The sequence below is a fragment of the Epinephelus lanceolatus genome, unplaced genomic scaffold (genome assembly GCF_041903045.1).
Source record: "Epinephelus lanceolatus isolate andai-2023 unplaced genomic scaffold, ASM4190304v1 scaffold28, whole genome shotgun sequence".
Lineage (NCBI taxonomy): Eukaryota > Metazoa > Chordata > Actinopteri > Perciformes > Serranidae > Epinephelus > Epinephelus lanceolatus.
Genome location: NW_027556810.1, coordinates 244427 through 264664, shown reverse-complemented (window position 1 = coordinate 264664; position 20238 = coordinate 244427). Strand labels below are relative to the sequence as shown.

Below are 20238 nucleotides of genomic sequence, written 5' to 3'. Positions count from 1 at the left end.
CAATATTACAAAGAACAGTGACCAAAACAAAACACACGCCAAGTGGAAAACTTTAGAATTAGTAATCAAAGACAACCAAAACCCTCTAGATGCTTCAATAACAGAGCAGGAACTGACGGAAAGCATCCAATCCCTGAAAGCTCAAAAGGTCTGTGGAGTCGACAGCATCTTAAATGAAATGATCAAATATTCTGACCATAAACTAAAATTGGCTATACTCAAACTTTTTAATATAATTCTAGCAGTTGGCACTTTTCCTGACATATGGAATAAAGGTTTAATAACACCCCTTTATAAAAATGGAGATAAATATGACCCTAATAATTACCGTGGGATCTGTGTAAATAGTAACCTGGGAAAAAGCTTTTGCAACATTATGAATAAAAGACTCATCAGTTTTATCAATGACCAAAATGTTTTGAATAAATGCCAAATTGGATTCTTACCAAATTTTCGCACAACAGACCACATCTATACCCTCCACACCCTGATTGAGCAAGAATCAGACAAGAAGAAAGGAAAGGTCTACGCATGTTTTGTTGATTTCACAAAGGCCTTTGATTCCATCTGGCATGAGGGCCTTTTCTACAGACTACTCAACAGTGGCACTGGAGGAAAAACATATGATGTCATTAAATCTATGTACACAAACAGTAAATGTGCAGTTAAAATAGGAGACAAACAAACAGCCTTCTTTTCCCAAGGTCGTGGGGTGAGGCAGGGATGCAATCTTAGTCCAATCCTCTTCAATTTATACATTAATGAATTTGCATGTCAGTTAGATCGATCCACGGCACCTGGCCTCAACCTGAATGGCACAGAAATGAAGGGTCTCCTGTATGCAGATGACTTGGTGTTGCTGTCACCAACAAAAGAAGGTCTACAGCAGCACCTCAGCCTCCTGCATACATTCTGTCAGACCTGGGTCCTGACAGTTAACCCAAAGAAAACCAAAATTATGATCTTCCAGAAGCAGTCCAGAGGTCAGGAAAACACACACAATTTCTATTTGGACACCACTAAATTACAACATACAAAAAACTGCACATACCTTGGCCTCAACATAAGCTCCACAGGAAGCTTCAACTTGGCTGTGAAAGATCTGAGAGACAAAGCAAGGAGAGCTTTCTATGCAATTAGAAGAAATATCAAACTGGACATTCCAATTCAAATCTGGCTAAAAATTTTCCAATTTGTATTGGAACCAATAATTCTCTATGGCAGTGAAATTTGGGGACCAAAATTAAATCATGAATTTGAAAAATGGGACAAAACAATAATAGAATCTTTCCACACAGAGTTCTGTAAGAACATCATGCACGTCCAGAGAAAGACACCAAACAACGCATGTAGAGCAGAACTCGGCCAATTCCCCCTCATATTGAAAATACAACAAAGAGCAATTAAATTTTACAATCACCTAAAAACTAGTGAGCCCCAGACATACCATCACAAAGCCCTAACCTGCCAAGAGCTGAAGCCAGAGAAGAGCCCCCTCAGCCAGCTGGTCCTGAGGCTCTGTCCAGACAACCTAACATGCCCCGGACAGCCTCGGGACCACAACACCAAGCCAATCAGACCAAACCAAACTATCAACCAACAAAAAGAAATCTATATCACATACTGGAAGGAAACAACTAAAACACAGAGTAAATTAAAATGTTATCTGACCCTAAAAAGAAACTTCACATTAGCAAATGATCTGAGCACAGTAAAAGATCCTAAATTAAGAAAAGCCTTGACTATGTACAGACTCAGTGAACACAGCCTAGCTATAGAGAAGGGTCGGCATAGACAGAGCTGGCTGCCAGAGGAGGAGAGACTCTGCTCCCACTGTGATAGACAAGAGGTCGAGTCAGAACTACACTTCCTCACCTCATGCCCCAAATACCAGGCTCTGAGAAATGAACACTTTCCCAAAATAATACAAATACACCCTGAATTTGAAAACATGACAGACATGGAGAAACTCCCATATTTACTTGGGGAAATACCCAAATGTGAGAACATTGCAGCTAAATTCATCATCTCATGTCACAACCTGAGGACAGCCAGTGGAACCTGAGAAACACAACTCACTATTGACTTCTTCTTTTTAATTGTTTTTAATTGTTTAATTCTTAATTATTTATTTATTCATTTATTTCTCGTATCAACATCAACACACACACACACACACACACACACACACACACACTAACAACTTCAACACAAACTTCCACAATTTTTGTGCCTGCCATAGACTGAGAGACAGGAAGTGACACACATATTTGTTGTTATTACTGTTATTATTATTATTGTTATTACTGAGATTGATTGAATGTGACTATGACTGTGATTGAGTCAATCATAGTTATACATATTATACATACAGTATTACCAATCAGTATAGATTATAACTAATTGATTGTAAATATTGTTTTCCTTTATTGTTATTATTATTTTGAATTCCAAACGCTTGCTTTGGCAATATGTACAGTGTTACCTCATGCCAATAAAGCCATTTTGAATTGAATTGAGACAAGGAGAGAAGCTGCCCGGTGTATTATAGGGGGGTCCTCCGGCAGACTAGGCCTAAGTCAGCCTAACTAGGGGCTGGTACAGGGCAAGCCTGAGCCAGCCCTAACTATAAGCTTTATCAAAGAGGAAAGTCTTATGTCTAGTCTTAAATGTGGAGACGGTGTCTGCCTCCCGGACCGTAACAGGAAGATGATTCCACAGGAGAGGAGCCTGATAGCTGAAGGCTCTGGCTCCTGATCTACTTTTGGAGACTTTAGGGACCACGAGTAACCCTGCGTTCTCAGAGCGCAGTGTTCTGGTGGGATAATATGGCACTATGAGCTCTCTAAGATATGACGGAGCTTGACCATTTAGAGCTTTATAAGTTAACAGTAGGATTTTAAATTCAATTCTGGATTTCACAGGGAGCCAGTGCAGAGAAGCTAAAACAGGAGAAATATGATCTCGTTTCTTAGTTCCTGTTAGTACACGTGCTGCTGCATTCTGAATTAGCTGGAGAGTTTTTAAGGACTTACTAGAGCTACCTGATAATAGAGAGTTACAGTAATCCAGCCTAGAGGTAACAAAAGCGTGGACCAATTTTTCTGCATCTTTTCGGGTCAGGATAGGCCTAATTTTCACAATATTACGCAGATGAAAAAATGCAGTCCGTGAGGTTTGTTTTAAATGAGAATTAAAAGACAAATCTTGATCAAATATTACTCCGAGGTTTCTTACGGTAGTGCTAGAGGCCAGAGCAATGCCATCTAGAGAAACTATGTCATCAGATGAAGAGTCTCTGAGTTGTTTGGGGCCAAGAACAATAACTTCAGTTTTGTCTGAATTTAACATCAGGAAATTGGTGCTCATCCAGGTTTTTATGTCTTTAAGGCAGTTATGGAGTTTAGTTAATTGATTACTTTCTTCTGGCTTCATCGATAAATACAACTGAGTATCATCCGCATAACAACGGAAATTTATAGAGTGATTTCTAATGATGTTACCTAAAGGAAGCATATATAGAGTAAATAGGATTGGTCCGAGCACAGAACCTTGCGGAACTCCAAAACAAACTTTAGTACGTAAGGACGATTGATTATGAATGTGAACAAACATAAATAGGATTTAAACCAGCTTAGTGCAGAACCTTTTAGGCCAATTAAGTGATCCAGTCTCTGCAGTAGAATTTGATGGTCAATTGTGTCAAACGCCGCACTAACATCTAATAAAACAAGTACAGAGACGAGTCCTTTGTCTGAAGCAATCAGAAGGTCATTTGTAATTTTAACTAGTGCTGTCTCAGTGCTATGATGCACTCTAAATCCTGACTGAAATTCCTCAAATAAATTATTATCATGGAGAAAATCACACAGCTGGTCTGCGACTACTTTACACCAAAAATGTGAGAGTCTTGGTGGAGTGGGAAAGCCCGATTGTAGAGAAGAGCTGCCAGTGCGGTGTGGTAGGTTTGAGAAGCAAGTGGGCCCCTTTGGAGTGATCCCATCGGTTCTTTGCGATGCGTCACGGAGCTGAAGTATCGAACATGCATGCTGTTTATGAAAACCATCACCAGGGTCCAGGGCCAGCCCTGTGGGGGAAGGGGGACGGTATGGCACCCCAAGACCAGGGAGCCGCAGAGGCCGCAGGGACCCGGGGCGGCAATGGCCAGCACCCCCAGAGAGCCAGAGACACACCCCAGACAGGCGGGGCAGGAGGGCCCACCCACCCACCGCCCGACGCGGACTGCCCCCACCCCCACCCCAACCAGGCGGTGATGCTACAAGGCATATGTCCCTGGCGCATCGGGAACCAGGGGACCGCGGAGGGCCACCCGCCCGAACCCCCCAGGACGGGCCCCCACCAACACACAGGAGAGAGTGGCCCGCCACGAGCAGTCAATCCCCCATCTGGACCCCCTAGCAGAGGGCCCAAAAACCACAGCCAGTCAGGAGGCAGAACCCCGGCAGGAACCCACAGAGCCCCCAGGGCAGCACCCGGCCCACCCGCCACAGGGCCACGGGACCCCCCAGACACCGGAAACCCAGCAACACCACCATGATGTAAATGGGCTCCCTGGCTCCAGCCCTCAGCCCAGGAGGGCCGGGCCCCACGAGCCACGCCATGCGTATCTACAGTGTGTGTAAACCCACCACCCCCCTCTTACTACGATTCTCCGATCCCTGACGGAGAAACATTAACCCTACACCGTGAATGTGAATGTGAGTGCCCATAAGTGTGATGTGGTGCATTAAAATTGAGGGACATAGGAGACAGGTGGGGGCAAGGCTGATGGCTACAGCACACTGCTGTCCTGCAGCCCGTGCAGCCATAAGGCACCTGGAACCTGTTCCCATCTGTCCCCGAAGATGTAGGTGTATGTGGTGCTTTAAAATTGGAGAACAGATACGGATGGGCCGGGGGGCAGCATGGAGGGCTACAGGACACCACTGTCCCATAGCCTGCCCCATCATGAAGCCCCCCAATCCATCAGTGGTCTGCACCTCGAAGAGTGAGTGTATGTGGTGCGTTAAAATTGTGGAATGTGTGGTGGGTGAACTAAATGTGGTTTAGGAGGCCAGGCCAGTGTAGGCCCGGCCCGAGGGCTGGAGGGATGGATGGGAGGGGCTAGAAGGTGGCGCCAACCAGACCCCGGTGCCGCGAGGCCCCCAGCGCCCACGGACAGTGGGCCAGGCGGGCCCCAAGGAAACCCAACGGGCCCCCCAACCAACCAACCCTGCCCCCCAGGCAACTGCAGCGTCGGGCCCCCGCAATGGTCCCAACCTGGGCCACACCGCCCGCTGCAAATCGGCCCCCAGCAGAAGGACAAGGCGCGCCACCAGGGTGCACGGACGACGGGCCCCACCCAGCCCCCACCGAACCCCGACGCGCAGGAGCACAGGCCAACCCGCAACCCCGCCAGTACCCCCCCAGACCGCCACAGACCCAAAGCCGGACCCCCAGCCCATCCGACCCGCCCCCCACCGCCAACCGCACACCAACCAGCAGGCCCACACTGCGCAGCACCAGAACACCCCCCTGCGGGCAGCACCCAGCCCCCACACCAGGCCCCCCAGCCCGGGGGAGGACCCCGGGCTTGCCCGAGGCCGGGAGAGAGGAGCAGGGAGGGACGGGGAGAGGGGGGAGGGAGGGGGAAGGGCGGGAGCGGAGCGAAGGGGGGGGGGCCCCACCCACCCCGCACCACCAGGGGCGGAAACAGCCCCCTGGGGGGACCAGCCACGCCGCCCCAGGCCCAGGGAGCACGAGGAGACCCCGCCCCCCCCAGGCACACAGGGCGAGCAGTCCAGACGCACCCGCCCCCAGGGGAAACCGCCCGGCCCCGCAATCCCCCACAGAGCCAGGGAGCAGGCCCGGATTCAAGGGGGAGAAGGTGCACCTAACACATGCTTAAGACCTTGAGTTCTGATGAACCGCTGTGGTATATTGTGGTGAGAGAGATACTCCACTGTCTCTCAGATTAACTCATATCACAGCGGTGCCTGGACAGCGTGACGTGTGTGGTTGTGCTGCTGCCGTGGTCCTGCCAGATGCCTCCTGCTGCTGCTGCCATCATTAGTCATTAGTCATACTTCTACTGTTATTATACACATATGACTATTGTCACACAAGTATACTGCCAGATATTAATACATACTTTCAACATATTGTACCACAGTAGCCAGAACTATAACTATAATATTATTACTTTCAATAATGTTGTTGTAAGCTACTGTCATTACCTGCATCTCTCTCTCTCTCTCTCTCTCTCTCTCTGTCTCATTGTGTCATACGGATTACTGTTAATTTATGATGCTGATCTGTTCTGTATGACATCTATTGCACGTCTGTCCGTCCTGGAAGAGGGATCCCTCCTCAGTTGCTCTTCCTGAGGTTTCTACCGTTTTTTTTCCCTGTTAAAGGGTTTTTTGGGGAGTTTTTCCTGATCAGCTGTGAGGGTCATAAGGACAGAGGGATGTCGTATGCTGTAAAGCCCTGTGAGGCAAATTGTGATTTGTGATATTGGGCTTTATAAATAAAATTGATTGATTGATTGATAGAGGGATTAGGGGTTACATCATTAACAGAAACATGTTACATATTACACAACAGTCTTTCTTGAGTTGTAATATTTATATGTACAGGTGGCATATGCTCACAGGCTGAGTGGCACTATACAGACATGTTTAGTGAGTGAATAAATGGTGACCATTTTTCTGTAAAGTATGTTAATTGGTTTCTGTGGCCAGCAGATATTTTCTCCAGCAAAATATGTTGTACAAGGAGATTCAGCCAATGGTTGATGTTGAGGGTCTGTTTATCTTTCCAGTTGACTAGGATTGTTTTCTTGGCGATGGCGAGAGCTACAAGAAGAGAGTTGCAGTGGCTGTTTGGGGGGTCAATTGTCATCAGGTCACCAATTAAGCACAGGTTGGGAGATAATGGGATCCTGTAGTCCAAAATGGAGGAGGGTTTTTGGGTGACTGTTGACCAGAAGTGCTGGACGGGTGAACATAACCACAGTGCATGAAAGTAGGTGTCTGCAGTGTTCTGAGTACACTGAGTGCATGTGTCAGATTGACTAAAGCCCATTCTATTCATCTTTTGTTGGGTGATGTGTGTTCTGTGGAGTACTTTAAATTGGATAAGTCGTATATTAGTGTGTCTTATCATCTTAAATGTATTTTTGCATATCTGAGTCCAGAAGTCAGGGTCCGGTGATACACCCAGTTCTTTTTACCATTTTAAAGTTGGTAAATGTATAGAACTGGTCTTTGACAGTAATTTATAAATCTTAGAAAGGTTCTTCTTATTACTCGGAGAAAGCTTTGTAATATGTTTGGCAAATTCTGGTGGCTGCAAAGTGTCCTGAGGTGCTGGAATTGATTGTTTTTATCAATTGTAAATATTGTAGAAAATTGCCATTTCTTATTTCAAGTTTGAAATAAGTTTGTGTATGTCATAAGTATATTGTCTTGGAAAAGGTGATGGAGATGAGTTACTCCCTTCATCTCCCATGTGCTAAAATGGAGAGGTCTTTTGTTAATTTCAAAATCCGGGTTGTGCCAAATTGGAGAGAGCAAGCAAGGTTCTATCGGAGAGTTTGTGATTTCTAGTGTTTTCCACCAGGCTGATAAGGTGGAAGCAATCATTGGGTTCTTAAAACAGTTATGACGTCTGAGTGTAGTGGTGATAAACGGGAGGTCAGAGAGTTTTATATTGTTGCAGTCCGCCTGTTCTAGTTCGAGCCAGGAGTTGTAGTCTTCGTTTGGATATAACCATTTCAATAGGTATTGTAGCTGGTTAGCTAAATAGTAATGTTTAAAGTTCGGAGCGTCCAATCCCCCTTCCAATTTGTTTTTCTGAAGGGTGCTTAGGCTAATTTTTGCTGTTTTGTTCTTTGAGTAGAATTTTATAATTGCAGAATCTAATGACAGGAACCATTTCGATGTGGGTGTGAATGGAATCATGGAAAAAAATAGTTAATTTGGGGTAGAATTTTCATCTTAACTGTGGCTATTCGTCCCAGGAGGGAGATGGGAAGATTATTCCAGCACTTCAGGTCACCACATATCTTATCTAGCAGCGGGCTAAAGTTCAGGTGGACCAGGTCTGATAGTTTGGGTGAAATATTTATGCCAAGATATCTTATGTTGCCCGCAGGGAGAGAAAATTTTTGGTCTGCAGGATTCCAAGAGTTCTCCGTTATTGGCAGTATTGTCGATTTGGACCAGTTGATGGAGTAGTCCAAAAATTTAGAAAAATTTGTTATGAGATTAAATACTTCATGTAAAGACGATTTCGGATAAAGTAAAATGTCGTCGGTATATAGATTAATTTTATGCTCTGAATTGGCGGAATGGATACCTATGATCTTGCTGTTCTGACGGACTGCCATAGCCAATGGTTCGATGAATATTGCAAACAGTAGAGGCGAGAGTGGGCACCCTTGTCTTGTTCCTCTCTGCAAAATGAAGCTTTTAGATGTGATCCTGTTGGTGGTGACTGTGGCCTTAGGGGAATTATATAAGGCTGATACCCACTGGATAAATGACTCTCCAAAGCCAAATCCACTCAGGGTGGCAAATAGGAAGGACCAGTTGACCTTGTCGAAGGCTTTTTCTGCATCAAGTGACAGAATAATTGCTTTTGTATTAACGCGTTGTGCTTTACTTATCAGATTAAGAACTCTTCTGACATTATTGCTTGAGTGTCTGCCATTAATGAAGCCCGTTTGATCATTATGAATTATTGATGCGATTATTTTCTCCAGTCTAGAAGCAAGTGCCTTTGAGATAATTTTGATATCACTGTTAATTAGTGATAGAGGACGGTAGCTAGAAGGAAGCGTGGGGTCTTTGTCTGGCTTTAGTAATAATTTGATTGCTGCTGTATTCATGTGAGGTCTTATACCTCCATTCTTTTTGATCTCTGTCACTGTCCTGATGAAAAGTGGTGCTAATATTGTCCAGAAATGTTTTATAAATTCGGCAGGAAAGCCGTCTGGACCTGGAGCCTTACCTGTTGGCATTTTGTCTAATGCGCTCTGCAGGTCATTAATAGTCAGGGGGGCGTCTAACATATTTCTGTGTTCCGTGGATAACTGAGGTAAATTTAGGTTATCGAGAAAAGCCTGAATATCTTCTGGGTTTGGATTGTTTACTGTTGAATATAAGTTATGGTAGAAAGAGTAGAAGATCTGATTGATCTCCTGAGGAGATTGTGTGTAATTTCCGGACGGCCCCTGGATTGTTGGTATCAGAGATTTTTCTTTATTGCATTGGAGCTGAGTAGCCAAAAAATTTCCTGATTTGTTACTGTGTTCAAAGTTATTATATCTTAGTTGTTGTATGATAAATTCAGTTTTCTTTGATAGAATATTGTCCAGTTGCGATTTTGTACACTGTAATTGGGTCCATACTTGATCACTTGGATTGTTTGCATATTCCTGTGTTAGTTGTTTAATTTTTTCCTCAATGTTTTTTTCTGCTTGCAATTCCTGTTTCTTCTTGTAGGAGGAGTATGATATAATTTTTCCTCTGATTACTGCCTTCCCAGTTTCCCATATTAAAGATGGAGATAAAGTTGGAGAGTCATTGTCTTCAAGAAAGTTTGCCCACTCCCGTCTCACCATTTTGTCAAAGTCTGGGTCTTTGAGTAAAGAGATATTAAAGCGCCATGTTGGGGGCCGTTTATGGATGGTTTCTATTTGCAGATTGAGTGATATTGGTGCATGGTCGCTGATAATGATCGGGTGTATTTTTGTGGTAATTTTTTGTGAGATGGAGTTATTTAAGAGAAAAAAGTCAATTCTTGAAAATGAGCGATGCATAGGAGAGAAGAAAGTATATTCCCTCTTCGATTGGTATTTGAGTCTCCAGCCATCGCCAAGCCCAAAATCATCCATGTATTCCTGTATTACCTTAGCCGATTGTGATTGCTTTGTGTGTGCTGAGTTACTAGATCGGTCTAATGAAGCATTTCGGACTGTGTTAAAGTCTCCTCCAATTATAGTTGTCGAGCTGTCTGATAGGTTAGATAGTAAAGAGAAGATTGTGTGAAAGAAGGCTGGATCATCATTATTAGGGGCATACAGATTAACGATTGTATATAATTTGTTAAAGATTGTTGCCTGAACAATGATGTAGCGGCCTTCTGGGTCTGTTACCGTGCTGTTTAAAGTAAATGGTAGTCTCTTGTGGACCATGATAGAGACACCTCTTTGTCTGTTGTTATAGCAGGATGAAAAAATTTGATTAAAATTTGGATCTTTAAGAGATTTTTCTTCTGACTTTAGCAAGTGGGTTTCTTGTAGGAGAAAAATATCTGTTTTCAATTTTGTGACAAAGTCCATCACTTTAATTTTTTTCACCTGTGAGCGGATGCCATGTACATTCCAGGAAACCAAGTTTAGGTGTGACATTGACAAAGTGGGGGTTTTATCATACTGTGTGTGGGTATGGAGAATGATCTGTGTGTGTTTCTATGTGAGTTTCTATCTGCGTGGATTTTGCATGAGTATATGTAATTGTTAAGTGTATGTATTACAGTCAACCGATGTGTCATGGTGAAGCATCACAGGGTTATGGAGCAGAGCATTAGAATATATACAAGCATGTTCAACAACCAGAAGCGCCTGTGCCTTGAGGTATTTACAAACCTGAAAGAACAAAGGGGTTACATGGAGTGTATTTGTGTGTGAGGTGAGGGAGGGGGAGTGAGTGAGAGGGATAGGGGGAGGGAAAGGGGGGGGGGACATGACGGAGGGAAAAAAATAGAGAAGTAAAGGCAGAATGCTGGGTGGAGTATGTGAAGTGTACATTCACACCCTGTGAGATTTTTTTTTTTCCTTTTTTTCCTTTTCACTAAGTCAGTGTTGTGTTCATTATATATACATATATATATATATATACATACATATATACATATATATCCACATGTACATACATATTCATCTGCATATAGACATACATACATATATATATATATATATATATATATATACACACACATATATATATATATATATATATATACACACACATATATATATATATATATATATATATCCATATAACCACATGTACATACATATACATCTGCATATATACATATATACATACATATATACCAGGGCCGCATGATTAATTGCATTGCAATCGCAGGAATGCTTAATTATCTGTTGCAGGAGAAATGTGTCAGAGTACCATTTTCAATGAAATATACATACATATATTTATTTCAAGAATAGTGCAGTCCCAATATATATATACATGTATACCCGCATCTTTTTTTATTTATTTATTTATTTATTTTTTAATTCCTTTTATGATACAATTAAGCTATGGTTCTACTTTGTTTTGTGGTTTTAGGGGCACTTATCTCACTTAGAAGAGCCATGGGGTGGTGGTAGAGTGCCGGAACAGCTGCCCATCTATGTATAATTTGTCGACCACAAGAGAGGTCCTATTTCCCTTCTGCCTGTGCTCTTTTAAAATGGGATATAACACTTTCCGCCTCTCGTAGATTTCCCTGGGGAACTGATCGTTCATACCGAACCAAGTGCCTTTTAGCTCTCATCCTTTACTCTTAACGAGCATTTTCTGCTGATAATGTTCGAATTTGGCGATGATCGGACGAGGACGCTGACCTCCTCAGGGTCCGAGCCTGTGGACGCGATGAAAGGTGATGTTGTTGACAGTCTCCATCGGGATCTTGAGGGCCGTCACCATGAACTTTTTTACCTGGACTTCTGGGTTGTCTGGTGTGCTCTCCGGGATGCCAGAAATGATTAAATTGTCTCTCATGCTTCTGGACTGCACGTCGAGAACAGTTTCCTTCAGGAGTTTATTTTCCTTTTTGAGGAGATCTACATCTGAAGTGACCGCCGCTAAGGTGGAGCGGAGTTCAGCATTGTTTTGCTGCAGGTCGCTAATCTGCTGGTAAGTGAACTCCAAGCTTACCTTCAGGTCTTTTATCTCCTGGTGAAGCATACCGAGCACTTCTAGCTTCTTGTTGATGGATTCCAAGACGCTAAATTCGGAGGATAATAAGTCTTGTGTATCGGTGGCTGAATCGGTCTTCTTCCTCTTATTGGTCTTCCACTCTGGCTGATGGTGCAGGCTGGAGTTGTCACCCGTTAGGTAATTATATTTGTTTGGCTAGTTTGTTGATATCTAATCTAGCAGCTAGGCGCCGCCATGTTGAATCTCAAAATCTCACAGTGGTCTCGCGGTCTCACGCTGCCATCCGGTCCTGCGACTACTTTCTCAAGGATCTTTGACATAAAGGGAAGATTAGATATTGGTCTATAGTTGGCTAACACCTCTGGATCCAGGGTGGGCTTTTTTAGTAGAGGTTTAATTACAGCTACCTTAAAAGACTGTGGTACATAGCCTGTTAATAAGGATATATTGATCATATCTAATATATGAGTGTTAACTAAAGGAAAGACCTCCTTAAGTAGCCTAGTTGGGATGGGGTCTAAGAGACACGTTGATGATTTAGATGACGAAATCACTGCGGTCAGTTCTTGAAGAGAAATTGGGGAGAAGCAATCTAAATATATATTAGGTCTTACAGCTGTGTTTGAGGTTAGATAGGTACTATCTGAGGACAGCAGGTCATGAATTTTGCCTCTAATAGTTAGAATTTTGTCATTAAAAAAGCTCATAAAATCATTACTGCTAAGGGCTAAAGGAATACAAGGCTCAATAGAGCTTTGACTCTCAGTCAGCCTGGCTACAGTGCTGAAAAGAAACCTGGGGTTGTTCTTACTGTCTTCTATTAATGCTGAGTAATAGTTTGCTCTGGCATTGCGGAGGCCCCTCTTATAAGTTTCGAGACTGTCTGTCCAGATTAAACGAGATTCTTCCAGTTTGGTCAATCGCCAATTCCTTTCAAATTTTCGCGATATTTGTTTTAACTTACGGGTTTGAGAGTTATACCAAGGAGTGAACTTTCTTTGCTTTGTTAACTTCTTTTTAAGAGGAGCTACAGAGTCAAGTGTTGTTCGCAGCGAGCCTACGGCGCTATCGACAAAATGATCAAAGTCGGCATGGGAAACCTCTGTTACTGAAGGACTTGGTATTGAATTTAACGACGGAGTAATCATTTCCTTAAGTCTTGCAACAGCACTATCTGATAAACATCAAGTATAGTAACTGTAGCTGAGTGGCGTGTAATCGAGTAAAAAGAAATCAAAAGTAATCAGATAATGATCCGATAGCGAGGGATTCTGTGGAAAGACTGTTAGGTTATCAATTTCAATTCCATACGTCAGAACTAGATCGAGGGTATGGTTAAAACAATGAGTGGGTTCATGTACACCCTGACTGAAGCCAATGGAGTCTAATAATGAGATAAACGCGGTAGCCAGGGAGTCATTATCAACGTCGACATGAATGTTAAAATCGCCTACAATAATAACTTTATCTGATTTAAGAACTAAACCGGATAAAAACTCTGAGAATTCAGATACAAATTCAGAATACGGGCCAGGAGCATGGTACACTATAACAAATAAAAGTGGCTGCGAGGTTTTCCAGGTCGGATGTAAAAGACTAAGAACGAGGCTTTCAAATGAATTATAATCTAGTTTAGGTTTAGGGCTGATTAACAGACTAGAGTTAAAAATGGCTGCAACTCCCCCTCCTCGGCCGCTGCCTCGAGGAATGTGGGTATTATTATGACTGGGAGGAGTGGACTCATTGAGACTGACATATTCATCTGGACACAGCCAGGTTTCAGTGAGACTGAGTAAATCAATATGATTATCTGATATTAATTTGTTTACTAACACTGCTTTAAACAGAGTCAGTGTTACACTCAAAGGTCAACTTATTGTCAAGTATGGTGCCCAAATATTTATATGACACCACAACTTCAATTTCCTGCCCATTGATAACAGTAAACAGTAACACTGTAAATGGTTGAAGCGTTAACACTGTGGACGGTTGAAGTGTCAGTTACTGTCTGTCTGTGTCTTTCAGCAGTTCCAGTAACAGTCTGATTGCCATCGACAACAAAATCGAGCAAGCCATGGTAAGTTTGATATCTAATGTAATCTCTTTTTTTTGGGGGGTGGGGGGTGGGGGGGGGCATTTTCAGCCTTTTTTAATGGATAGAACAGACAAGTGTGAAAGGGGAGAGAGAGAGAGGGAGTGACATGCAGCAAAGGGCCACAGGCTGGAGTCGAACCCAGGCCGCTGCGGCAACAGCCTTGTACACGGGGCGCCTGCTCTACCACTAAGCCACCGATGCCCCGATATTTAATGTAATCTAACTGTGATTCTACTATAGTTTTACTGTGATTCTACTATAGTTTTACTGTGATTCTACTGTAGTTTTAATTTGATTCTACTGCAGTTTTATTGTGATTCTACCGTACGTTTTTCTTTTGATACTTTTATTGCAATAAATTCATGTTGCATTTTACAACTACATTCCATTCAATATTTACATGTTAATTGCAATTTCTTTTTTTTCTCCCCCCCCATACATAATATATATACACCCAGTGAAAACTGTTTTCATCTTTGTCCAGATACACGCATACATACATTCTTATCTTATCTGCACCTCTGTATGCTTATAATCATGAGCATAAAAATGTGCACATATGTATACACATTCAGATTTAATACAAAGATGAGAAGCAAAACCAAGGCACAACAAAAACAAAAAAACAAAAAAAGGGGGTGGGGTTGCTGTGTGTGTGTGTGTTCCTGTGTAAATGTGAATCTACTTCTCCACAAACCATTCACAATACAATGATCATGTCTGTCTTATTCATAAAATTTATTATTTAATTCATTTGATTCATTAATGGCCTCATAGCTCGTCCACTTAATCCATCGTCTTTTGTGCTCGGATTCTTCATTTCTAACTCTATAACTTACCCTCTCCATTTCACAAATCTCTCTTATAATTAACATCCATCTTTTAATTGATGGACTTCCAGATTTTAGCCACATCCTTGTGATCTGTTTCATAGCTGCAGTTCTCAGAATTCTATAGAGATACTGATCTCTTTCCTGTGACAGCTCAGGTGGAGATTTTCCTAGAATAATATGCATAGGATTAATTGCTTTTTGTATTTGAAATATACTCATGATAGTTGTTATCACTGAGTGCCAAAATATTTTTAATACAGGACAGAAAAAGAAAATACAGTGCATTTGTGAAAATATTGCATTAAGTAATCACTCTTAGGTCTTCAAGTGCAATTTCTTTTAGTACAGTCACAGCCAAAATACTAAATAAATCCTAAAAAAGCCATTAAAAACTTAAAATTGATTGGTTCCATAAAAATACATAAGAAATTTTGAGTATTGGGTCATTTTGGTACCAGTGATGAAGGTCGTTCTTTTTATTAAAAGACACAATTTTTGTTGCCCAGCTTCGTGTCTACATAAAGCCAGCACATTTGAAAGTTCTTCAGACACAAAAATGGCTAAAACAAGGAACCTAACGCAGGAAACACGCCTGAAGATAAAGATTCTCAGCCAGGAAGGGTACAGCTGCCGCCAGATAGCCAGGAAGTGCAGATGCAGTCCTTCAGCAGTTGGATACACTCTGCAGAAATACAGACGAACCAACAGCTTGGAAGACAAACCAAGATCTGGGCGTCCAAGGATTTCTTCAGCAAGAAATGACCGCATCCTGATCCGCATGTGCAGGCAAAACCACCGAATGACATCACAGGTGCTTCAGCAGCAGTGGTCAAACCAAACTGGTGTCCAGTGTTCCACCCGCACTGTACGTGGCCGACTTTTAGATCATGGCTTAAGGTCCTACAAGGCTATCAAGAAGCCCCTGATCAATGAGAGACAGAGGTTAGCCCGGCGTCGTTGGGCCCAGGCACACAAGAACTGGACAGCCAGGAACTGGAAGAAGATTTTGTGGTCAGATGAGTCCAGTTTCCAGCTTTATCTTCCTCCTACTAATGTGAGGGTGCGCAGAAGGCCAGGCGAAGCATTATCTCCAGCATGTACAGTACCTACTGTCAAGCATGGTGGAGGCAGTATCATGGTTTGGGGATGCATGAGTGCTGCTGGTGTTGGTCATCTCACTGTCTGTGATGGCACATTGAACTCTACCAAGTATTGTACCATTCTCGAAACCCACATGCTCCCTTCTGCGCGTGCACTGTTCCGTCGAGGTAAAAACTGGATGTTTCAACAAGATAATGGCCCTTGCCACACATCCAAGGCCAGTAGAACTTGGCTGCAGGAGCACAGTATCCAGGTCTTAGAGTGGCCAGCTCAATCCCCGAACATGAGCCCCATTGAAAATCTGTGGTGGATTATCAAAAGGTCTGTTTCAAAGCATAAACCAAAGAATTTAGAAGAATTAAAAGCAGTAATTCAAGAAGAATGGGACAAGATTACCCCTCAACAGTGTGAAAGGCTCGTGGGGAACATGCCAGCCAGGATTAGAGCTCTACTACGTGCCAATGGCAGGACTACTAAATATTAATTTGATGATGTGATGGGTTATTTATTTTTTGTTCAGTTTTGAACACATTCTCTGTTATTTGTTGACTTTGATACCGACAATGTTGAGAACTGACATATTGAAGCTGTCAAGAATTTAGTTTTGTTAGTTTTTCTTGTAACAAAAAATATAATTTGTATTTGTTTGTATCTGTCCAATGCAGCCACACCTTTTGAAACACAAAAAAGATTTTTCCACAAATATTTCATGATAATATTTGAGATTGTGTAAAATTTTAAGGGTGTCCGAAAACTTTTTTCCACCACTGTATGTGAGTGGTTTGCCTTTGTCTCCCCGCACTTTCTCCAACAATTCGACGTCACAGATGTGTTAATTTTGGAATGTACCTCTGGTGTAATAAAAAATCTTGAATATAGTTTCCATGAAAATTCTTTCCAGTACTTAGAGTTTGTTGTTTTGTGAATCTCTGCACATTTGCTTCCATTCTTCTTTGTTAACCTGCTGTCCTAGTTCAGACATCCATTTTTGTTGAGTATTAGTTTCAGCATCCGTACTATTCTCCAGAATTTTGTATATTTTTGACAGCGAGTTTTTTATTTTCTTATTATGACTTTTGCTTAGAAAGGTAATTAAAGGGGGCATTTCTTTTGCACTTTGATTTTTTAAACATTTTGTAAGGTATGTCCTTGTTTGCAAATATTTATAAAAATTACTTTGTGCCAGATTGTACTTATAAACTAATGACTGAAATGAGCTTATGGTATTGTTGGTCATCATTTGTAAATATGTTTTTAATCCTCTTGATGCCCATACTTTCAAAATGTTATCTGTTTTGTTTGGCTCAAACTGGGGATCCCATGCCATTTCCCGGAAGTATACTAAGTCATCGTTTATTTTATGAGTTTTGCGTATCTTTTTCCAACTTTTTAGTGTGTTATCAACCCATCTGTTTAGTCCTTTGATTTGTGAGTAATCCTTTTTGTCTGTATAAGGTAATGATTTTATAGATATTGGTATGGCCTCTTCCTCAATCAGTATCCACTTTGCTTCAACTCGGTCATTCGACCATCTTAAAACTGTATTTATTTGTGTTGAATTAAAGTAGCTCTGCAGGTTAGGGACAGCTAACCCACCACACTCTTTTGCTTTAGTTAATTTATTAAATTTTATTCTTTTCTTTTTATTGTTCCATATAAATTTACTTAGTAGTTCATTCCACCTTTTAAAAGATATGGTAGGAACTGGTACTGGTAATGTCTGGAACAGGAAGAGAAACTGTGGGAGAATCATCATTTTAATTGTGTCCACTTGTTGAAGAATAGAGTCTGGTACATTTTCCACCTATTTAAATCAGATTTAATTTTTTCCTCTAAAGGCACATAATTGACTTCATATAATTTATTCAGATCCTTGTGAATGAAAATTCCCAAATACTTAATTTTTTTTCTGATTCCATTTTAACTTAAAGTTGTTCTTAGCTATCTGTGTTAACTCAGTACCAATAGTTATAGACTCACATTTAGTTTCATTTATTCTGTATCCAGAAAAATCACTGTATTCATTGATTAATTCCTTTAAAGCTGGTAGTGAAGTTCCAGGTGATGTTATATACATAATAATATCATCAGCAGCGTACATTGCCAACTTATGGACCTCCTGTCCTATTGTTACTCTCTTAATAGGATTCTGCTGTCTCACTGCTTCAGCTAACGGTTCCATACACATAATAAAAATGAGCCCAGAGAGCGGGTCTCCCTGTCTAGTCGTTAAACAGAGACAATATTCTGATGAGGCGTTTTATCGGTCTGTTTTTCCTTCATGTAGTTTTCACTTTTGATTTAATATTTTTATTTCATTTTGTCTTTTATCCTTCTGTTAAACTCTGGAGCTGTTTTTATTATTACACACACACACACACACACACACACACACACATATATATACATATAAATCTTTTTATTCTTTATTAATATTAAAATAATCAGTCACTTTACTGTGGTGTGACTGCGCCCTCTGCTGGCTGAATTGGAGCAGAGCATCTGCCCACATCTATCTCTGTTAATACGATGTGTGTGTGTGTGTGTGTGTGTGTGTGTGTGTGTAGGACCTGGTAAAGAGTCACCTGATGCTGGCGGTCAGAGAGGAGGTGGAGCTTCTGAGGGAGCAAATCAGAGAGCTGCAAGACAGGAACCAACAACTGGAGAGGGAGAACCACATCCTGAGAACACTCACACACAATATACACAACACATAACATACACCGCATCATGACAACACTCACACACAATATACACAACACATAACATACACCACATCCTGATACTGTTTTTAACAGGATTATAATCAGACTAATGAGGAGCCTGGTAACAATGACAACAGGACTATTTGATGTTGATGATGATGATGATGATGATGACGATGATGACGATGATGATAGAGAACAAATTCTAATAAAATAATTATGTCTAACTACACAACGGACTGATAATGATAATGTTTAATGAGGACTACCAGTTGTAACACCAGTTTAAACCAGTTTATATTGGTCGGTTTAAATCAGTTAAAACCAGTTTGAATTGGTAAGTTTAAACCAGTTTAAACCAGTTCATATTTGTCGGTTAAAACCAGATTAAACAAGTTTACACTGGTCAGTTTAAACCACTTTAAACCATTGTAAACTAGTGTAAATTGATAAGTTAAAACCAGTTCATATTGGTCAGTTCAAACATGTTTAAACCAGTTTATATTGGTCTGTACCAGTTTTAACCATTTTATACTGGTCAGTTTAAACCAGTTAAAACCAGTTTATATTGGTCAATTTAAACCAGTTTATATTGGTCAGTTTAAGCCAGTTTAAATCAGCTCATATTGGTCAGGTTAATCCAGTTCAAACCAGTGTACACTGGTCAGTTTAAACCAGTTTACATTGGTCAGTTTAAATCAGTTTATATTGGTCTGTACCAGTTTTCACCAGTTTAAACCAGTTTTTCATTGGTCAGTTTGAACCAATTTAAACCAGTATATACTGGTTAGCTGAAACCAGTTTAACCTAGTTTATATTGATAAGTTTATACCAGTTCATATTGATCAGTTCAAACATGTTTAAACCAGTTTATATTGGTCTGTACGAGCTTTAACCAGTTTATATTGGTCAGTTTAAACCGGTTTATATTGGACAGTTTTAACCAGTTTAAACCAGTTTATATTGGTCTGTACGAGCTTTAACCAGTTTATATTGGTCAGTTTAAACCGGTTTATATTGGTCAGTTTTAACCAGTTTAAACCTGTTTATATTGGTCTGTATCAGTTTAAACCAGTTTATATTGGTCTGTACCAGTTTAAACCTGTTTATATTGGTCTGTACGAGCTTTAACCAGTTTATATTGGTCAGTTTAAACCGGTTTATATTGGTCAGTTTTAACCAGTTTAAACCTGTTTATATTGGTCTGTACCAGTTTAAACCTGTTTTTATTGGGCAGTTTAAACCAATTAAACCAGTATACATTGTTTAGTTTAAACTAGTTTAAATCAGTTTAGTTTGGTCAGTTTAAACCAGTTTTAACCAGTTTCTTTGGTCAGTTTAAACCAGTTTTAACCAGTTTCTTTTGGTCTGTTTAAACCAGTTTAAACCAGTTTATATTGGTCTGTACCAATTTAAACCAGTTTATATTGGTCAGTTTAAACCAGTTTAAACTAGTTCATATTGGTCAGGTTAAACCAATTTAAACCAGTAAATATTGGTCAGTTTAAACCAGTTTATAATGGTCTGTACCCATTTAAATCAGT

At 41.1% G+C, this 20238-nt stretch overlaps 1 protein-coding gene across 3 annotated transcripts in view; it reads left to right on the top strand.

Annotated features, from left to right (window-relative positions):
• The window catches only part of LOC117246113 (TSC22 domain family protein 4), a 128030-nt gene extending 109104 nt beyond the window's left edge, over positions 1-18926 (top strand). For 2 of the 3 annotated variants that reach the window (XM_078166033.1, XM_078166034.1), the window contains exons 4-5: positions 13986-14037; positions 18557-18926. In XM_078166033.1, coding sequence (XP_078022159.1) covers positions 13986-14037; positions 18557-18706 — 202 coding nt within the window. In that variant the 3' untranslated portion in view covers positions 18707-18926. The remainder of the gene's footprint in view (positions 1-13985; positions 14038-18556) is intronic. The other variant, XM_078166035.1, reaches the window with a different exon arrangement.
• The last annotated feature ends 1312 nt before the right edge of the window (positions 18927-20238 follow it).